The 21960-nt window shown below is 31.1% G+C and overlaps 1 protein-coding gene and 1 long non-coding RNA gene across 2 annotated transcripts; one reads left to right on the top strand and one right to left on the bottom strand.

The window, feature by feature from the left end:
* Nucleotides 1-256: 256 nt before the first annotated feature.
* LOC113520554 (HEAT repeat-containing protein 6) lies at nt 257-16196 on the bottom strand. Its single transcript, XM_026905918.3, has 16 exons — nt 15858-16196; nt 15431-15679; nt 14669-14932; nt 14206-14409; nt 13546-13830; nt 12949-13160; nt 12574-12803; nt 11878-12209; nt 11433-11640; nt 11034-11197; nt 9521-9643; nt 7922-8046; nt 5990-6077; nt 3995-4219; nt 2355-2570; nt 257-1964 (listed from the first exon to the last, which is right to left on the bottom strand). Exons 1-16 carry the CDS (start codon nt 16008-16010, stop codon nt 1707-1709), a joined length of 3336 nt encoding a protein of 1111 aa, XP_026761719.2. The 5' UTR covers nt 16011-16196; the 3' UTR covers nt 257-1706.
* Nucleotides 16197-18462: 2266 nt separating this feature from the next.
* Nucleotides 18463-21478, top strand: LOC128201206 (uncharacterized). Its single transcript, XR_008253111.1, has 3 exons — nt 18463-19566; nt 20590-20785; nt 21222-21478. It is a non-coding gene; the product is annotated as an uncharacterized LOC128201206 (long non-coding RNA).
* The last annotated feature ends 482 nt before the right edge of the window (nt 21479-21960 follow it).

Here is a 21960-nt window from a genome sequence, read left to right as displayed (position 1 = left end):
TCAAATATTTTTATCTAAAAACTACTGAACCGATTTTGATAAAATTTGTATGGAACCAATCTACAAGTATATATCCTTTCAGATAAAAAAGAATATTATGAACATACAAAAAAAAAATTAAAAATTCTGACGAAAAACTTCCTTTTTTTGAAACCGGCTAATGATACCACTTAAATCTTATTTAAATCTCTTGAAGCTATATCAATAAGGTTCTTCGTAAAAGACCTTGCGTCAAGATTTAAATAAAACCAAATAATTACGTTAATACTTTTATTTTGTTTATTTTTATAATAATAAATAAATTATGTTAATTAAGAGTTACAATAACAAAACCACTGTGAAATCTACACAAAGAATAAATGACAAAGAGTAACAGACATTGATTAGCGTGAAAGGAAATTCACCCATACAACAAAAGCCGAACTATGTTCAGAAATTAAAACATGACGTATGGGTATTGAGATACAAATACATACATAGCAAATACTATGACACCGGGGTTTTACCACGTTCTGATTTTAGGAAGTCCCCCTTACCAAGAAATAAGTGTTTATTATTAACATTTAACAAGGACAAGGATTATTCGTTCATTTTTTAACTGATGTATTTTAGATAAATAACATCATTACCTGAAAGAACTTCTTACAAAGATAAATCTACCTATATAATTAATGACTTACAATGAAACTTTTACATACAAACATTATTAGTAAAATGCTAAATGCGAAAATTAAGATAATCGCTTATATAAGGTATTTAACGGTGACAGAAATGAAGTTGGCACAATCCCCTAAAATAAAAAACAAAGTAATAAATCGAGAGGTTCGTTTTCGCTACCGCGTAAATAAGATAGAATGATGTTTAGCATCTTTTTATTCATATTTCATTATCAAAAATGAAAACATATTTACCGATTTGTTAGCCCCTCATCTAGGAAAATTTGGACTCATTACAACTGAGTGAACATAAAAACATAGAAACGAAGGAGTATTTAAGTGATATTTTTCTATGCAATGTCAATATTAGAAAACCATTGTATATTATCAGTTAGCAGTCTCTAAAATTACAAAACAGGTTTTTAACAAATCAATTTGGATCTATCGTATCTGTTACTCATACATAAATAACAAGTGCATTTAAGGGTATAAATCTACAGAAAGGAAGTGTAACCTAATTTGGACCTTTCACTCTAAAACTGCTATAAGGCCCTTACGAAGAGAGTATTGTAAATAACAATCTTATATTAAATTTATAATTAAAAAAATACTTACTATATATTTCAAAACACTGTCCATACATTTAAACAGTTAACAAATTTCATTATCTACTCTGAGTAATCAGATCATTTATATACACAATTATAATAAAAATCCATTAAATAAAATTTTCCGTTTAAAAAAATGTCATACACTACAAATCACAAAATCGAAAATTTTCTAATTACAATTTTTTTAATAAATTGGACACGTTCAGCATATATTATGTGATAAATATGCATTATGCACTATGTACATAATTTTTTATGACGTATAATAATAGTTATGCTTAGATCGGGACTAGATGACGCTGTGTGATATTCCCAGGACTATTTGATATCTTTACTTGCCATAATATTTATTTAAACTGGAAAAAATTTATAATACATTTATAACATTTACAATTACAATAAACATTTATAATAAAACTAATTAAAATATTTACTACGTTTACATGTCCCATATGAAAATATCCTGTAACATTCCCAGTGACTGCTGTTGTGTATTACAGTTCGCTGTCAAATCAACTGTCACATATTTAGCAGCTTGCAGTATCTTGAGGCAGGATGCATTTTCTGGCGGAAGTTTATGACACAGCTGAGTATAAAGAGTTTTAGCACATTCGTGATGAAACACTAGAGGGTCCAAGATCTCTGTAAGATCAGACTTCGTGAGAAGACAGCACATGTGCGCCAGAGTGACACATAACTGAAAATAAGATAATACTTATATGAATGTAATTGTCCGATGGATTGGATACGAGGATGGAAGCTAGAAAATTACAAAATAAATTTCAATTGCATTCTTTTAAAAGAATATTCTACCAGTGAAACTAATTTCTTTTTTTTTCTTTCAAAGAAAAAATGTTTAATTACAATTTTGTGTTTAATAAATGTTCTCTCTTTCTCCCTCTTTCTAAATATTGGTTGTTACCGTAGCTATGAGAATACAAAAAATAAGCCTTTTAAGGTACTTATACTAAGAGTCATTTTGTAACCCCTTTCCAAGAAAACTTTTGCCTTATATATAGCAAAGACAGAAACAAATCCTAAAATAAAATTTTGTCTGTCAACCCTATCTGTACCACACTATATTTACCTGTTCGATGAGGTTATCCTTATGCTGGTATTCAGTGAAGTCGTCGACATTAGCTGCACTATCCATGGCAGCCATGACAGCGCTCCATACGGCCGCGAATTGTTGTCCGTATTGCACGCGAGAGGTTGGCGCCCGTAATGCTAGCGCCGCGTTAATACGTACTTTTAGATTCTTGCACTCTTGGGCCAGGCTGCATAAGCTCGAAAATACTTGACGCTGAATATATGAGTATGAAATACATAAATGCAAATTATTGCTTCTCTAAAAGAAATATAAGATTTCACAAAATATGCACACAAGAACAAAATAAATCAGTATTACAAATAATTAAACTGTGTTCCACAAAATAAAATCGACTTCAATTATGGCAAAACCAGTTATTTTGATTTAAGAACTAAAGGGCTGAAACGATTTTGATAAAATTCCCATGACAATCTGTAAGCTTATTCCTTTAGATAAAAAAAGAATTTTCTAAATCCGTTTACAACTGACGGAGTATGAGGTAACAAACTTTAAAAAAATACAACAGACCTGGAAACCTCCTTCTTATTGAAGTCAGTCGAAAAACAAGATAAAGAGGCTATAATGGGCGACCCTGTTGCTAAGTTCTCTTCTAGGATGGAAAGGGATAATTAAACTTGTGTCTGGTCAAGGTATAACAACGGAAATAACAACAGCAATAACAAGGGATAATGAGAGGATTAAACCACAAACAAACGGTTAAACATCTGTAAATGGATATTCTATATATATATTTCATGCGCATGGAGATATTTTACTTGAATATACTGTACATACTATATTTTTACACAAGTACTTAGTTATCATCATACTGATCTTATCAGAAACTGTCCAGTTTTTACGTATTACTTTATACATCAGGCACGATCTAATAACAGTTTAATCATATGTATATATATAGTCAGATATATTATTATATTATTAACTGATAATCTTATACCACCTTATCCAAAAAAACTATCCTAATGTCATAAAATATTATTCGTATAATCTCCTATAAGCTTATTTTAATTATTACAATATTCTGTCTCTTTCTTCTTTTTCTCGAAAGAAAAGGATAAAAATTATTAGTTAAACTAGATTATTTAGACGTTTGAGGTTTAATGTATAAAGTAAATCTTTACTTAAATTGAGCATAAGATAGATAATAATGAATTTAATCTTCATATGTATTTTGTAAATCTAACAAAATTTTATTCAAATAGATAAAAATTTTTTAATGTTTACAATAAATATCTCTTTATTTCCATGTCATAAAGTATTCTAATCTGACGAAATATTATATTGTTTAAACAAGCGCCAGTATCAAATGTTTGCATTAAGTGGGATTTAGGATATTATCACTTTAATTTGTGCATTTAATTATAAAAAATATTTACTTAAAACACGTCATTAAAGTAAAAGGACGTATAGATGAGAGTAGTGTCTTTCGGCTTTATTCGCCTAATTTCATCGTTTAACGGCAGAGTCACGACTGAAGTCGTAGTTTATGCGGAACGATATGTATTTGTATGATATCTTTGATTGCGAAAGAAAAAATGCATTTGACACTTTCAATGATAGTTCAGGGTCTATATACATATAACAGGTTCCAAAGACATTTTTTATAGAATATGTACCTGCCAGCCATTGAAGCATGTGAAGAGATGTTCATTCTTCATAGCGTTGCCCATCGCGTAGCACGCGTTCCATCGTACTTTCATATTGCTCACTTTACATGCGCAATGCAAAAGCCTCTCTAACGCTGTCTCGCATAAGGTTTTAATTTGCGGACTACGGACCAAGTGCTCATTATTTATCAACCGTAGAAAATTCCCAAGACCGCGCGTAGCACTCATTTTAATCTGAAAAAGAAAATATACATATATATAAACATTTAAATATTAAAATTATTGTCGTAATAGCTTTACATCATGTAATATGTAGGAAGTAATAAATGATAGCTTAACAATACTAAAGAAACCCTACAACAATCCACCTGATCAACATGGCAATACTAAGTTTATATATATATATATATATATATATATATATATATATATATATATATATATATATATATATATATATATATATATATATATATATATATATATATAACTACATAAATATTTTTTCTGGATAGGGACACTCTAATCACCTAGCGACACGAAATATACTTTACCACTTATTCTCTACTTATCTAACATATATAAAAATACAAACAAACAACATAAAAATCGGTCGAGCCCAATCGCAGAATAGTGACACGAGATTTTTATATATAACATATATTAAGGGAACTATTATCAATAGGTCTAGAGGCTCTAATACATTCTGTCATAGGAAACAAGATCGTTAATAATGGATTCAAATAGTACCATTGCTAGTAATATACACTATTAAGTCAACCTCCATGCGCTTCTCTCTAGAAACCATCGTGGTTAATTCTTGTTGAATTCATCACGATGGGCCAACTCATCTGCTTTTATTCTGATCTGTTACTAGTGCCTTTCCAGCGATATCGACAGCAATCGCGGGATTACCATTTCATTTTCACCCATTATAAAAATATTCTCTCAAGTCGCCCTTCACGTGAACCTACTTTAGTTAATTCTCAATGGTGAATTCGTCAGGATGAAGCAACTGACCTACTTTCATCCTCAGCTATTCACTGGTGCCCCGCCAGAGCCTACTGATAACGCAGACGGGGTTACTTTTTCAATTTCATGTTATGCAAAAATCTTCCTCTTTAGGAAGCCGTTGCTGGGTACAGGTCATTAAGGTAAGTAAAATAAGTACTATACATACATACATAAATATTGACTTTATCGATAGTTTCGCAGTAATTGGTAAAATGTCAAAAGGCAATAAAGATAATTATTCTGTACTTTGCCCACTAAATCATAAAGTAATGGCCATTATATTAATAATAAGCAAACACGTGCGCGCCCCATTGTATCAATAACGTGAATAGGTATAGAGAAGCGGGACGGTTTCCCCATCACACCCGGATATTACTAGGGTTGCCAACAATAAATAATTACTCTTTATATTAGAATTGTGATAGGATAAGTCCTATCACACAAATAAACTCACTTTCACATTTACAACATTACGTATATTATCAATGTAAAAATGAGATTTATTACATTTTAGCCCCTTAAAGGCTGAATCATACACTATGAAATTTGGTATACATATGGGATGAAGAAAATCAAGTAAATCAATATCAATAAACATATCGTAGTCATGCAAACGAAGTCGCAGGTAAACGCCAGTAAATAAAAAAGACGAAAGATTTGAATTCTGTATTGAACAATTTTTGCCAATATTAAGGAAACTATTCACATGTATTTAGAACTAACGCACTACGCGACATTATCAGTACATTTTTATATTTTCCATGGAAATGAGATGTGGATCCCATTCACCGAAATTACCGTTTCTTTTTTTTGTAAAAAAATATTTTATTGTTCGAAAAAAATAACCGTTACAATCCAAAGAATGACAACCCCGTGCAGGAAAAAAGCTATCTTGTAACGTCAACCATTTGTATAGATATGTACTCACCTATACGAGTTGTTTACATTAAATTTGTCGGGAGAAATGATAAAACACATCAAACCTCGTACCTTATCATTATCGGTGGCACATTGAATGCTGACCTCTAGAAGCCGACGTAACAAATCATCGTCAATATCATCGACCTCTGGCTCTTCCCTGTTAATAAACATTATAAGAATAAAAGCATTTGCAAAAGCGTTTAGTGTTTTTTCCCCCTTTTAACAAATTAAGTGTCATTTGGTGTCATTTAGAATTAATATTAAACTGTTTTCTACGTATTAATCATTACTCTATTTTACTCGTTTTATTTTATTACTTGAGCAGTTCAACGACCGCAGGTCATAGTCTATAGAGGGTCATAACACATATAAACAAAATTGAGTTTTGGATAAAAAAAAAAGTGCTAGAAATAATAAACAATACATTTATAGCCATGCCGTCAAATTAAAACCGTATAAAAAAGACGAAACAAAAACCAGAGGATCTAGCACGAAATGTTTTCTGAAATTTCGGGGCCGAACGAAACAAAAATTTGATGTTAAAATTACATATTTAATATATACTATATACTATATCTAATATATACCATTTAAAAATATTAAAAGTGTTAAAATATCGTTTCTTTAAATTTTTATGGTAGGATTTATGACGAATGAAATGTTAAGCTCCATTTATTGGGCCTATTTCGGTTTGAACGAAAACAAGAGGTTGAGCCCGAAAATTCGGAAATTCATTTCATGGTAAACCCCCTGATATATTGAAAAAAGTGCCAGATTCTGTTCTAACGGTAAAAAATAAAGCGCTATTTCATTATGGTTGAACAATAAACATATGTAAAGATATTAATACAAACTGTACAAATTTCGTTTGCATAAGCACCCCAATTCTGCTTTAGTTGCATAGCTGTGTTTCGATTTAAAGAGTGGGATATAGCAGTGAAATTACAGGACACGAAGGTATAATACCATAATCCTATATAGTAGTAGTAAAACCGTAGTATACACCGTAGAAATTTTTTTATTATTAAAGAGGCAAACAAGTAAATGATCCATCTGATTGAAAGCGGCTACATTCACACATGAACACATGCAACACGAGAGGATGTGCTTGTGCATTGCCGGCCTTCTAAATTATGATTCTATAAGCATTACCGAATACTCTATAATGTCAATGGTACTATTTATGTCTATGGGTGACAACTGCCACTTTTCGTCAGGTGGGCGTTTATATGCCAATATAAATATGCTTACAAAAAGTACCGTACTGGTATGAGTCGCGCTTGCCAATTCATAAGGTTACCTAACATGTTGACAATATTCTACTGCGTTCTTTTATATGTACCTATTAGCAATTCTATTTCGGCGCCACACAAACAGCTCGGACGAGATGACCTCATTGTTTGATCTGAACAAGTATGCTTTCGTATTATTACGTACAAATTGTATTTGTCATAATATTATTCGAGGTCAAGGAAAAACGTTTGCTACATTTTGGCGCGTGTTCTGATAATAGTTCAATAAATTACGACTAGAAATAACGTAAAAATATAAAACGTGTGTCTTATTGATCTCCAAAAATAGATTTTATTATGTATCAATGATATAAGTATAGTCACTAATAATCGTTTTTAACAGCACAAATATGGCAAACAAATTATAACGTGTTGGGAAAATAGAAGATAACGCTAATTAAGCTACTATATATATACCTAATTATAATTTTATAATTTACTTAATAATAAAAATTCTGTAAATTCGTCAAGTAATATTTTAGCCCACCAGTTTTTCGCCATTTTTGAGAATCAGAATACGTTTCATCATCACCTTAGCTAAAATGTTTCATTATCATCATCTCAGTCAATATCTGTCTACTGTTGAACATAGGCCTCCCCCACAGACTGCCATAAGGCACGGTCCTAAGCCATCTTCATTCAATGACTCCATCTAGTAGGGGATGGCCAAAATGTTTAATTTACCATATTGGAGACTCTCGTGACTTACATATTCAAAACGAGCGCATCGCTAAGGTTTCCAAGGGCCCAGGCAGCCTTTGTTCGCACCACTAGCGTTGGTTCCGCCAGGGCCCGTACAATATTCTCCCCACAATCGCTCACGAAGCAGATATCCTTAAACAAATGAAAATATTTTAAACAGGTTTTATTAACAATCTAATCTGGTCAATCAGAGCACCGTATCCCAGCGGTATACTACTCCCATTGGGAAGGGATTGTTAGTAATGCGGACTACCAGTCTCATTAATAGCAATATAACCTTTCAGGTCGACCTCCACGTGGCCTTCTCTGGAAACCATCGTGATGAATTCCAAGTGTATTCATAACGATGCACAAATACAAATACTTTTATACATGGTGATGGATTAGTATAAATGGCCTTTTCATTCTCACCTATTATCATTCACTGGTGCCCCGCCAACGTATACTGTTAGCGCAGGCGGACCTTCCATTCAATTATCATCCATTAAAAAAAAGAAAACTACCCCGACTTATAAATCTCAAAACACCAAAATCTCAATGCAAATTCTGATTAAATCTCCAGTGATGAATAATACCGATAACTAATCGAATTAATCCGAGTGGCATTGGTATGCTTACCCTTATATCACTTATGATTTATAGAATCTGTCTGTCTGTTTAAGAGACAAATGAAACGGTCAACCAAGTTTGGATGAAAGTATCACAGAAACGTTCTTTAATGAAATTAGTAACAAAACGATATATTCAATCAAATAATCGACTTTTTATTTGTAACTATTATTGGATATCATTAAATTGTCTTATATACGGGCCAATAAGTCTTTTTATACATTGATCGGCAAAATGAGTGTATCGTGTGCCTAAGTACCTCATTCGTGATTATAATCATGATCACATGTATTTGTTACTTTAAATAAACAAAGCTTATTACATACTAAACGATTACTTGAATGACAAACATGCATAGTATTATTCGATCAAGTACTGGCTTTTTATTGACCAAGTAATTTTAAACATAGTACATTTAAATATATGTAAACTTATAATATATTACATATGTTAACAAAAATTTAAAAAAGTAACCGTTGAGTTTTTTGCGTGCTCTTCTCAATAAATAACAACTTTCTAGAACCCTGCAGTAGATTTAAAAAAATAATGACGATTTAAAAGTGCTTGTAAACTCTGTCTATGAATAAAAATAATTTGAATTTAAAATTTGAAAATTATTAACATAATATGTGAATCGAGAACCTTTTCACTTTTAAAACTAATACACCTAGTTTCTTTTCAACTCCATCTATGCAATCTTGTCTGTTTAGGAGACCCATATAATCAATATTTGGCATGTTCAACTATCGAGTTAATACGGTATCTTTAATTTTTTTTTTTTTCACTTCTCGATACCTCTTCCTTTGTAAAAAAATGTTCCGGTTCACTGACAGAAAATTCCTTTAAAAATATCAATAATTTCTATTTTACATCTTATGTAATGAAGGAATTTAAATAAAGGTATTTTCTTTTATCTTAATGTCAAAAGCCGCCATACTGGCTCGAATACTAGTATAATAGTATAACGTTTAAGAGCATATAATGTAAATGCACTTACCTCTCTTAGCGTGCGGTAGACGACGGTCATGGCGAGGGCGCGTACGGCGGCCGCCCTTACTGTGGCCTCCTCGTCCCCGCAGGAACCAACCAGCAGAGTACAGCATACCATCTGCTTGCGGCTCTGTAGGTACATCCATAATATTAATCATCTACACTTGATACTATGCATAGATACTTATTTATCATACTAATCTTAGTAATATATTTGTAAGTACACGGTGTTTGTAACATGGGAAGTATTTAAGAAAATGTATATGAGGGTTAATTATAACAGCGAATCCTAAAGTGGGTTCCGAGAAACCTAGGGGTTCCGTAAGAGGCACCAGGGTTCCGCGAAATTCTTTACATAATGAAATAATTTCATTCTTCACATTAAAAATTAAAAAGAATCTATGAAGTGTTATATTTTTAGAATATTTTTAATAAAAGCTTTTGGTCTTATTTAAATTACAGTGTCTTTGATTTGTAATCATTTGATACGGGGTTTCATAAAAAAAAGGTATTTGTTGGGGGTTTCGTTATCTTAAAAAATTTAGGAAAGCATTATAGGACCAATTTTTATTAGAAATTTTGTCTGTCTCTCTGTATGTCTGTTAAAGCATCACGCAAAAACTACTGCACAAATTGGATGCGACTTGTGTGTTCCTAAAGGTCTAATACCAGAGGGAGACTTTGTACAAAAGTCGATTGCTTGGGTACCTCTGTCCCATTTGTATTTCAACCGTGAAGCAGTTGTGTTTGCATGGCTGTGTTTCGGTTTGAAGGGCATGAATGAATTTGAAGGGCACGGTATGGCGTGAATTTTCGGGTACAGAGGAATAACACCTGAGTCCTCAGGAATGGCAACACATGGGGGGTATCATGGGCGAATGGGGGTTTCCTATTTCCATGCGTACGAAGTAGCGGACAGAAAGTTAGTATTATTATATAATAATACTAACTTTCTGTCCGTATAATAGTATTAACTTTTACAAAATTTTAACAATTATATAATTGTTAAAATTTGTAAAGACGTTTGTTACTCATATGCGCTTTAATAGCTGAATAGATTTCAATGAATTTTGGCATAAAGATGGATTTTATAGTCAATTATCATATTACTTGCCGCGTGAATTATAATACTTCATAGCCATTAAAGTTCCTGGTAATATAATAATATATTATTCATTTAAATATTAGAGGGAGACTTTGTACAAAAGCCGTTTGCTTGGAGTGAAACAATTGTGTTTACATAGCTGTGTTTCGGTTTGAAATGAATTAACAGGGTACAGAGGAGTAACATCTGAGTCCGCAGGAATAGCAACGCATGGGGGTATCTTGGGCGAAACAGTATACTCTGTTATGTCCATGTCACTGCTCATTTCTATAGGCGACAGTCACCACTATCCATCAGGTGGGCCATCAGGTTGTTTGCCATTCTAAGTTGCTAAATAAAAAGACTAAACTAAACACCGAAAATGTTTCCATAATGTTTCATTTAAAAAAAGTAAAAATGAAAAACAAAAACTTACAGGCAATTCCTTGAACGATCTCTCTCCTATGTTAGCAATGCAGTCACAAACAACCGCCTTCGCCGGACCATTCTCGTGACTTTGCAATACCAACGACAGCGGCGTAAGGAGTTTCTCCCAAAAGCTTACACACTGGTTCAATGGCGGAGGTTGATCCATACGTTCTGAAATATAAATCATGACATATTAACGATTTACGATGAAAATTATTGACAAGCAATTGTAACCAAATCTCAATAGCTTGTTGTTATTCTATATATATTATAAAAAAAATATTCGCTACAACAATAAAACTTGTCAAATAGCTCCTCACTATCCCATCTGGTTTTACAGTCTTATTTGATTTGATTTTTAAGGTGGCAGGATTGGTCAGGTTGTAAGAAAATTCAATTATCGTACCTAATTTTTGAATAGCATCTCCAATGATGCTAGCAGTTCTGGCAGCCTGCAGCACAACATCTTGGTGATCGTGCTGCAACATCTCACATAGGATGTCAGATAGCAAGGAAAGATGCGGCAGTAGCAGCTCCGACATATGGTGAAAGGCAATAGCTGAAAGCACTTGCAGAGATTCCAGTATTATCGGTATCGCGGACGGTTTACATCTCTGTAAAAAAATTTATATACATATATAGTCAAGAAAACGTATATATAAATGAATAAAAAATATCTATTAATGTAGGTATAAATATCTTTATGGGTAGGCCAAAAGATTAAAGAACGAATGCACTCTGTCTTATATTATATGTATGTATATTTTATATTCTAAGTACATATCTGTGAAAATTTATCAAAACTGTAACCATTCAATTCTAATACAAAAATCCAATTAGAAATAACTTACTATCACTTGATTTTCTCTAAATATCCACCCCATATTCTTAAAACATATATCCAATATCCAACAATTAGAAGAAACATTCTCTAAATCACTTCCTTTATCACATTTTGGAATAAACTTGAGATCACTATCAATAAGCTCATCATCATCTGAGTAACCCTCCTCAAAATCATCACATCCTTCTCTATCTACATTATATTCTTTATCTAATATATTTGAATTATTTACACAATCTATTGTATCCTTTTGTATAGACTTTCGAATTTCATCAACTTTTGGATCTACTGATAAAATGCATCCAATTGTTATTAATGCGCCAACTTGTAATGTTACATCTGAAAGTTAAGGATAATTATTACTGTAAAATAAAAACCTTTTTTACAAAAAGGACTTCTATTGGATAAAATATAATGCGAGATCGATCTAAAAATAAACACTTTATAGACTAAAAAAGTAATTATTAATGTCAGATATTAACACAGCAGATCTAAAATAATAAAAAAAGGCTAATTGCAAATAGAAATATTAAAAAAAAAATCTGATCACTTTCACAAATGGTAAAAGAAAATGAAATATGAAATTTGGTTAAATCAACAAAAAACCTTTTTTGTTGGTTACAAATTGTTTTATTTCATATGAAATTTGATTTAATTAAAATTATTTTAATTTGAATTAAAAATATTGTCAATCTATTCTTACCTCTATGAACCAGAAACTTCTTGGTAGACCTAACTAAATCACTAATAAGTCCTTCCCTCATCTTATGATAGGCTGTTGCTTGTACTAAAGCGGCACAGCACTTTAATGCAACTATTATGACCGCATGGCTTCTCTCACTATCCAATATACTGACTAGCACTTGGTGCATGCATGTAATAACATACCCAAGAGATATGGAAAAGGGTATAAAGGAAGTATTATCTTTTTTGCTGGAATGTAAAAAATTATACTTTAACCTTTAAGTGATGTAATTTTATGATGCAAAAATATCTATCAGTACAAGTGTCGCTTAGTTTGGAACTAGATGACACTATGTGATAATACATCCAGAACTAAAGATTTTAAATTGCTTACCTTGTTTCAGCCTGTGACAAATACATTCTAGAACCGGATAAAAGAGCCAATATAACGCTCAGTACACTGGCCCTACTATTTGCTATAGGATCTATGACAGCACAGTATGCCAGAGTTTTCTTAGCTGATTCTTCACTAGACCAGTTAATGGCATCAGGTGAATCTGGTAAGAGTGCCCACCAGTAGCCAAATATATCTCTTTTTTCTGCTATCTGAAAATCGCAAATATCAGATGATAACAACCTGTGATGATAAACAATTACAATCGCAATCCTATATAATTAAACATTTGTACGTACATTGCATATTATAGGTTTAAGAAGTCTATAAGGCAGACTTGTGATCAGTATACAAAATGAATGTATGATATTATAAAAGCATGAAATTGATATTTTAAGTTGTCCTAACATAATGAAGTTTGTTATGAGAGCTATTAGAAATAAAATACTGATAATCTATCATGATATGTACAATTTGATTTTCTAATGACTCTAAGGAAATGTAATAAAGAAAAAATTGCAAGTTACATATAGAAAAGCTTCCAATGTTTGAAAATATGAAATTGTTATTAAAGTTGAGATATTTCATATAAATTACCTTTATTAAAACTAATAGCAAGTTTGAAGCACTCTGCCTCACTCTAGATTTTAAAGCTATAAGTTTTGCTTCCCTACTGTTTTCAACATCTGACATATCAGAGTCACTTGTTAAGACCCAAGTATTCTTAGTTTTTTGAGGTTCGAAGTAATTCATACTCGCTGGTTTATAAGCAGAATGATTTTCAAAGTTATCAACATCTTTCATTAAACTTTTGTCAGATACTGGTATCTCCTTCTTTAAACTTTCAATAGCATTATTTCTTTGTTTTCTTATCTTTTGTTTCTGTAATAAGAATTGTTAAAAAATTTGTTTACTTGACAACTTCTTGTACTCACTTCAAAACTGATCTTATTAAAATTCCTCATGTACTAGCTTTTACCAGCAATTTCATATGTGGATTTCGGAAATCACAAAGTTAATATATTGTTTTGTCACATAAGAGTAAACTTACTTCTAGATGGCATATTAAGACAAAACATAGATATGAAACTGTGAAATTCACATTCAATTTGGTACAGTAGTGTAGTTACATGACACTGGAACAAACATACAGACAGACATATACAAAAATTCTAGAAGACATTATTTTGGCTCCCATTGCTCTTTTTGTGCAGACATCATTTACCTAGTTACTTATAAAACAAATTACTTACTAACCTTTCCTCCTTTAGGAATTACTTTCAGTGGTATAGTTGCTATAGTTTGCTGTGCTGGCATCAACCTCTCAGGTGTTGGCCCTTGGTTTATGAGGCCATATAACACAAAATGACGGCATATTCCCATTACTTCAGGTAATGGAATCGTTATTTTTTGTTCATTGAAATACAATTGTGATAATAATCTTAAGGCTGATATTATTACCTAAAAAGTTAATAATTACTTATTTAAAATTTTATACACATTCACTAAGATGTTGTTCCACTTATGAGTCACTTAAATAGAATCACAAAGCAAATTCTAGATCCCTTAACCTTGCAAGAGAAAAACAAATATTTATAAACAAAACAAAAACATGATTTAATAAAGAATTCTAAAGAAATTGCTAAAAATAAATAAAATACCTATTTATATATGTAATATGTGTATATATGTAAATATGTATGTATGTAAAAAAACTTACTTTGCAATATAAAAATTCATCCTGTAACTTAATAGAGTATTTCATTAAAAACTTTATAACAAGTTGTGAGATCCATTCCTTTACATCTAAAGGTACTAAATTTGTTTGATCTGTTTTACCATCTTCTGTTGTAATAACACAAGACATACATTTGAAAGCAAGAAGGCAGATTGGTAGTGGATTTTGAGTGCTTGATATAGGACTTTTATCAATATTTATTAAATTACTCAACACTCCATCAAGACCTATTAAATCTTCTATAAACTGTAACAGAAAATAAATAATAATAAAAATGTTTAGACATAATTTTCATAAATACATACAAGATTTTCCAAATAAATTACAAACATTAGTGTGTTAGGTATGAAACACTATATTGTATTGTAAATTAAAAGTTAGGTTTTTTTATTTGCCTTGTTTTAACAATTAATTTATACTACTATAACAAAGACTGATCAAATTTAAACTTTATTTTTTATGATTGCTACTAACTTTTAGTAGCGGAAAAGGGTTTTAAAGTAATGAAGTCCAATGCTGGCCTACATATAGCCAACATACCCTATCAAGTGAGACTACCATTCCATTTTCACTCATCCAAAAACAAAATTTTACCTATATTTTTTTCTAAATCTAGGTGCCTTAATGATTCAACTAATGGTCATAAAACTTGGTATGTGCTTAATATTTGAGATAGAAAAAGTTACCAGTTACAGGTACTAGTAATACAACTAAAATTATAAGTAAAAATTATTTTAAAGTTACCTTTTGACCTGCATGTGGATTTAATTGTAAAATACATTGCATATTATGAAGAATATCAGGCAAAATAATATCAGAACATTTTTTTATACAATTAATATGCCAAGATATTACTTTCCACAAATAATCACTGCCAAACTGTAAACTTTGTTTAGTCACTACACTGTTTATTAAATGTGATGTTTTTGCTGCTAAATACTCATCTATTGGCTTTATACTGAGGCATAATGCTGTTACTAACATTTCCGCATCCTGAAATCATTAAAAAATTTAATTAATTCATAATAAAAAGTATTGGAATAAAATTTAGCAATTTATCTAATGCCTATTGAAATTCTCAACTGATAATTCTCAATATTATATTACATTATTCTTAATAAATAATTTGTAAAAATTTATTTATAAACAAAATAAAAAGAGGTGCACTTACATGTTTACGAACAAATAACTGCGCCTTGTAGGGCTTAGAATTAAGCTCGTCGATTAGAGAATTTACGGTAGCTTTATCATAATCTTTTGCATATAAAAGATTACACAAATCTCCACAAATTATTGAAAATTTTTGAGGTAAATTTGGATCCATTTTACAAGAATATTTAAAACGGTATTAAGTTAATAAGTAATTTGTTGTATTATTTCATGGTAAATATTTTATAATATTATTTTTAATAACTACTTTATTTAATAACTAATACATATATTGCAATAATTTAAAACACACTTTTGAATAGTTATAAGTAGATAAATGTTTTTATTAGGTTAGTCATACTTTCTTTTTTTTTTTAGTACGTTTGTTCCGTTTGGAACAGGCTAAGGTCGGAGACCATGCTGCCTAGTCTTCAAAAAGATAATTTGTCTGGAATTTTATTTTTCTAATGTCGCTTCAATTATTGTCATAATCTTCAATATTTCATTTGTCAAATCCGGTAAGTACATTTTCATAAATATCTTTTCTTGAGTTTTCTTAAACCAGTGGATTTATCAAATTAAAAATAAATAATTATAAAAAATCATTGTCTTGCAATTCAATAAAAGTATTCTTATAGCTCCTTGAATGTTGTAGTAATATAAGTGAAAATAGCTTTGAAACAAGAAGGAAATCTTAAGAGAAGCGGGATTGAGTGCGGGATATTTTCGGGTTTTTTGAAGATAATCCTAAGTTCGTCAAACATAATGTGTCTTTGAATGGAAAATTCAGAGCAATCAAAAAAAAGGTGATGTAGAGATTGGGCTGTATTTGAGTTACACCATGTGCATGATGGGAAAGCGATCATGCCCATTCGGTGCAGGTGTTCGTTGAAATGTCCGTGGCCGATTCGTAATCTACAAATATTGGAGTAAAATTTTCTGTTTGTGTCCTTTCCTTTGCAGAACCACGGTTTTCCAATACGCCAATTAATTTTGCGGTACCATTTGCCTTTAGTCTGTAATATTTGAGTCCAATGCTCCTCCCATTTAGTTGTAACGATTTTATGTATTCCAATACTACAATCTGAGTAACAAAGGGGTAAATCTTGAACACGAGCAGCACTTGAATTAATAATTTTAGCCAAAGTGTCTACTTGTTCATTCCCAAACACTCCAATATGTGAAGGGGTCCAGATGAAGATAATATCTTTTCCATATATAGTACAGAGATGATAATATTTATTACGAATTTCTTGAATTAAGTAGTTTGATGATGAAATGAATGTGTTATTTTTTAATGCCATAAGAACACTCATACTATCTGTAATTATAATCCATTTCGAATATAGTACCTGTTTTTCTATGTATTCTAATGCTAAAAATATAGCTTTTGCTTCTGCTGTGTAAATACTAGCCAAAGTTGAAATTTTATAACCGTGACCAAATCTATTTGACAAATCGTAAAAAGCCACTGAAGTGCTAAGTGCATTTTTGGAACCATCTGTATATATCTGCCTGTAGTCAATAAATTCTGATAAAGTCTCATACATATCGTGCTTTTCTTTTATGTCTTTACGTATAACAATTTTGATCTTACAGAACTTACTCTCATAAAGGCCATTATAACAAGGAAGTATCTTACTACTATAGATGTTATATTCATCTCGTAAATTCAAATCATTGACAATAGTTTTATTCAAAAACATAGAAATGGGGCAATTTAATAATTTGAGTATGAGTGGGTTATTGGAAACTGAAAAAACTTTGAAGAGAAATTTGAGTTTTAGGTATTCGAAACGAAGAAGAATAGGAGGCAAATTACATTCTACTTGCATTGAGATAATTGGAGAAGTATACATAGCACCTAAAATAAGTCTTAAATTCATATTTTGAATTTTTTCGAGTTTTTCTACTAATTTATGTTCTGAGGCATAACAAAAGAAAGCGTAATCAAAATTACTTCTAACAAGAGATTTGTAAAGTAAAAGGATAATTTTAGGATCAGCTCCCCAGTTACGACCAATTACAGATCTTATTATATTAGTGGCTCTTAAAGCACGATCTACTAAGCAATCAACGTATAGATCCCATTTTAAATTTTGATGAAAAATTACCCCCAGAAATTTAACGCTACAGTCTGTTGGAAGAGTTTGGTTATTATATATAATATTCATTAATGGAACATATTTATGAACTTGATGAAAAACAACTACTTTACTTTTGGTTAAACTAATATCGAGGGAAAGAAGAGAAAAATATTTCTCAAGTCTTTTTAATGACTCATTTAACACTAATTGCATATCAATAATATTCTTTCCTTTTATATAAATTAATAAATCATCGGCAAATTGCAAGTTGTTCACACTGTTTCCTAAAATTGAATTAAGTTTATAGATATATAAAATATATAGTAGCGGGCTTAGAATACCACCTTGACATACTCCTTTAGAGCTTAACCTAGGTCCTATTAATTTACTATTTACTTTAACATACACTTCTCTATTACTAAGAAAATTATAAATCCATTCGATAAGTTTCATTGGAAGAAATGAGGATAAAATCGAAGATAGAACTGTTAAATTTACATTGTTAAAAGCTCCTACGACATCTAAAAAAACAGATAGAACATATTCATCGTTATTCAAAGCAGTACTAAGGTCGACATAGAAGTTCGCTAAACTTTCGCGCGCTGAATATCCACGGCGAAAACCAAATTGATTCGATGGTAATATACTATTACTTTCAATAAAGAACTCTAAACGCTGTTTAATTAATTGTTCGAATAATTTGCCTGCACAGGACGTCAATGTTATAGGTCTATAGGAGTCGAAATTTGTAGGATCTTTACCGGGTTTAATTACTGGAATCAAACAATCCATTTTCCATTCTGGTGGGATAATACAGTCCTTCCATAAATCGTTAAAAATTTGTAAGAGTTTAGTAAGGTTTATTTTATTCAGCAATCGAAACATATTGTATGTTAAGCGATCAAGGCCACTAGCTGTATCTTTTCTAGATTTTACTGCACTGGATATTTTATCAATTGAGAATGGGTCAGTGAGAAATTTTGGGCATGAATTAACAGAATTAAACTGTTTGTCATCAAAAGGTGAGTGTACAAAATCAGGAGTATATTTGCGTAAAAAATCATTGACCCATGATATATCTTTAAAATGATTTTGACGATGTTTTGAATTTAGTTTTCTCATATTTTGCCAAACAGTGGAAATTGGTGTTAATCTATTAAATTTGGAACAAAATTCCTGCCACCCCTGTTGTCTTACTTGCTTAATTACTAACTTTTTAACAGCTTGAACTCTTTTAAAATTTATGTAATTATCGAGAGTTGGATTTTGTTTAAACCTAAGGTAAGCCGCTTTACTATCATTGACAGCTGTCGCACACCTGTTATTCCACCAAGGTACTGCAATATGTTTGTGCCTCTTTGAAGTATTTGCACCGCTATTTGATAAGTTCCTACGTGGAACGGAACGTTCCACAGCTGTCAAAATAATTTTACAGAACCTATTGTAATTGTTTAAGGGTTCATTGACATCATACTCGAAATCCAAAAGTAATCGATTAACAGTTTCAGAATAAAGATCCCAATTAACGAGACGTAGGTTTATACGATTTAACAAAAGTTTATTAACTTCATCTATAGGAGCATGTTGTTCACCTGACGGAGTTGATGAAGAGTTCTTTGTGTTTATTTTAGTAAAAGTCGGCAGGTGATAACTTCCTAACGGATCATCATGAACCGACCACTCGCATTTTAATGATATGGATGGGGATACCATAGTTAAATCAAGGCCATTGGGTCTCCAAATATGAGAGCCAACAGTAGTAACTTGCTTATCATTTAATAGTACCAAATTACATTCATCTAAACAATCAAGAATGTCTTTACCTCTTGTATTAGTGGAGGTACAACCCCACATAGTATGATGTGCATTTAAATCTCCAGATATGATAGTGGGTTTAGGAAGAGACTCCAAAAAGAACTTAAATTTGGCTTTAGTAAAACTAGGTGTACTATTGGTAGGACAGTAAATACTGGCAACTGAATACCAAGAATTATTAACTTCAATACTAATAGCTATAGTTTGCAAAGAATTGTCGAAAAAAGAGTGAAGTTTTTTATATCTAATACTATTATGTATAATAATCGCTACTCCATTGTGGTTATTACCACAATCATTTCGTTCTATACAATAATCTTTAATTTTTAATTTGTAATGTGGTTTTAGCCAAGTTTCTGAGATGAGAGCAATGTGAATATGATGTTCATTTAAAAATTGTGTAAAAATATGTCGATTGCTCAGTAGGCTCTGAGCGTTCCACTGTATGATAGTTAATTGGTCTCGATTGAATTTTGTGAAATAGGTCTATTACCAAAAGTATCATATAACACATTCAAAACACTTTTAGTGTTAATAGATGTGTTCTTTGTGTTATGTAGTGAAATAAGTTTGATTATGCTTTCTATTAAAAGTGATAAACTCTTGTTATCAGAATTTAGAATTGAAATTAGGTCTACATTTTTTTTAGGTTTGTTACCCAGTTTAGGAAATATTTCAGTGCTAAGTATATCTCCAAAAGAAGCAGGTCTGAATTTAGATCTATTTTCAGCAATTTTCTTTTGTTTAACAGGGCATTGCGGTGATACACTTGTGTGATTTCCATTGCAGTGTACACAAATAGCGTTTTCCATTCCAGTTGTACAAGTTTTATAATTATGCTCACCTTTGCAGATGCTGCAACGCTCAGAATTCTTACAGAATTTAGCTAAATGTCCATACCTCAAGCACCGGTAGTTGTTTAACTGGTGGTATATATGGAGTGACATTGTGGCGCCAACCTCCAATATCCAGATATTCAGGTAATACAGATGCAGCAAAAGTAATTGTCACGGTTAGAGTTGGCTGTAACACATATCCATGAGTCAAGGTTTTTTTTCTTAAAATTCTTTTAATAGCAATAATTTTCTTAGAACTCGATATCATAGTATATATTTTTTTATTAGATATATTTGTAGGTACATTTCTAATAACGCCTGTAACTTCTGTTGAAGAAGCAGGAATACTGGCCTTAAAATGGTAGTCATTTAAAAAAGTTTTATTATTTAAAAAAGCATTGGCTAAGTCTGGCTTTTGAAAGTATACTCCGATTTTGAATTTATTTATAGATCTAAGATAAGTTACCCCTTTATTAAATCGTTTTAAACAGGAGGAGAGTGAGAGCAAGTCTCTGGATCCAATGGTTTTCTGACTATCTGAGGATTCTACAAAGACAACAAATTCTGTCCCAGGGGATTCCTCGGGATATCTTCTAATATAATCTGTGACGTAGTAAGGTTTATACTTATCGGCCTTATCAATTTCAGATTCTGAGTCAGTAGAAGTATCTTCCGAATATATATCCTTGTCATTACAAGGTTCATGGTCTACATCACCTGAATCGTCATCTTTTTTTTTCCTTTTTCTACAACTGCGCTTCCCCATGAATGCTAATTATATTACTGTCGCTGAATTTAGTGAAAATATAATATTTTATTCAATAATAAGAATTGATAGAGATAGTTTTAATAAATTAATAAAAAAAATTTAAAAAACCCGCTTGTTCTTATTCGAGTTTCCCGCCTTTTTTTTCGTTAGTCATACTTTAATATTTGAGTTGACATTGACAACAAATGTCAGTAATAGTTCTTTGACGTCGTGAACTACAGATTATAGAGAAAGAATACTAATTATTATGCTTAGACTATTACGTATCCATACCCATCAATATCCATAAATCAAAGAAAATAATTAGATCCCAAGATTAGATCAGTATTAAATATTATAATAATTTATTCTGAGTTATAAATTGACCTAATATTTTTAGTCTGTGATATTATGATTTATGCTTATTTATGTATACACTTATGTTTGACCTGCTCGGCCAAATCTGATAAAACATACAGGTACAGTTGAACTAAAAACTAGCTTAATATTTTTAAAATCCATTCAGTGTTTTCTAGTAACGCAGTAACTAATAAATTAGTATGCAATTTAAATTTGATCACAAACTCTTTACATTATTTCGAATATAATAGGTATTAAAAAAAAAATAAAAATAAAATA

The sequence above is a fragment of the Galleria mellonella genome, unplaced genomic scaffold, assembly GCF_026898425.1.
Source record: "Galleria mellonella isolate WM207_F2 unplaced genomic scaffold, CSIRO_AGI_GalMel_v1 utg36, whole genome shotgun sequence".
In the NCBI taxonomy this organism is placed as follows: Eukaryota; Metazoa; Arthropoda; class Insecta; order Lepidoptera; family Pyralidae; genus Galleria; species Galleria mellonella.
The sequence above is the reverse complement of the archived record's forward strand: the minus strand, read 5'-3'. Positions and strand labels throughout refer to the sequence as shown.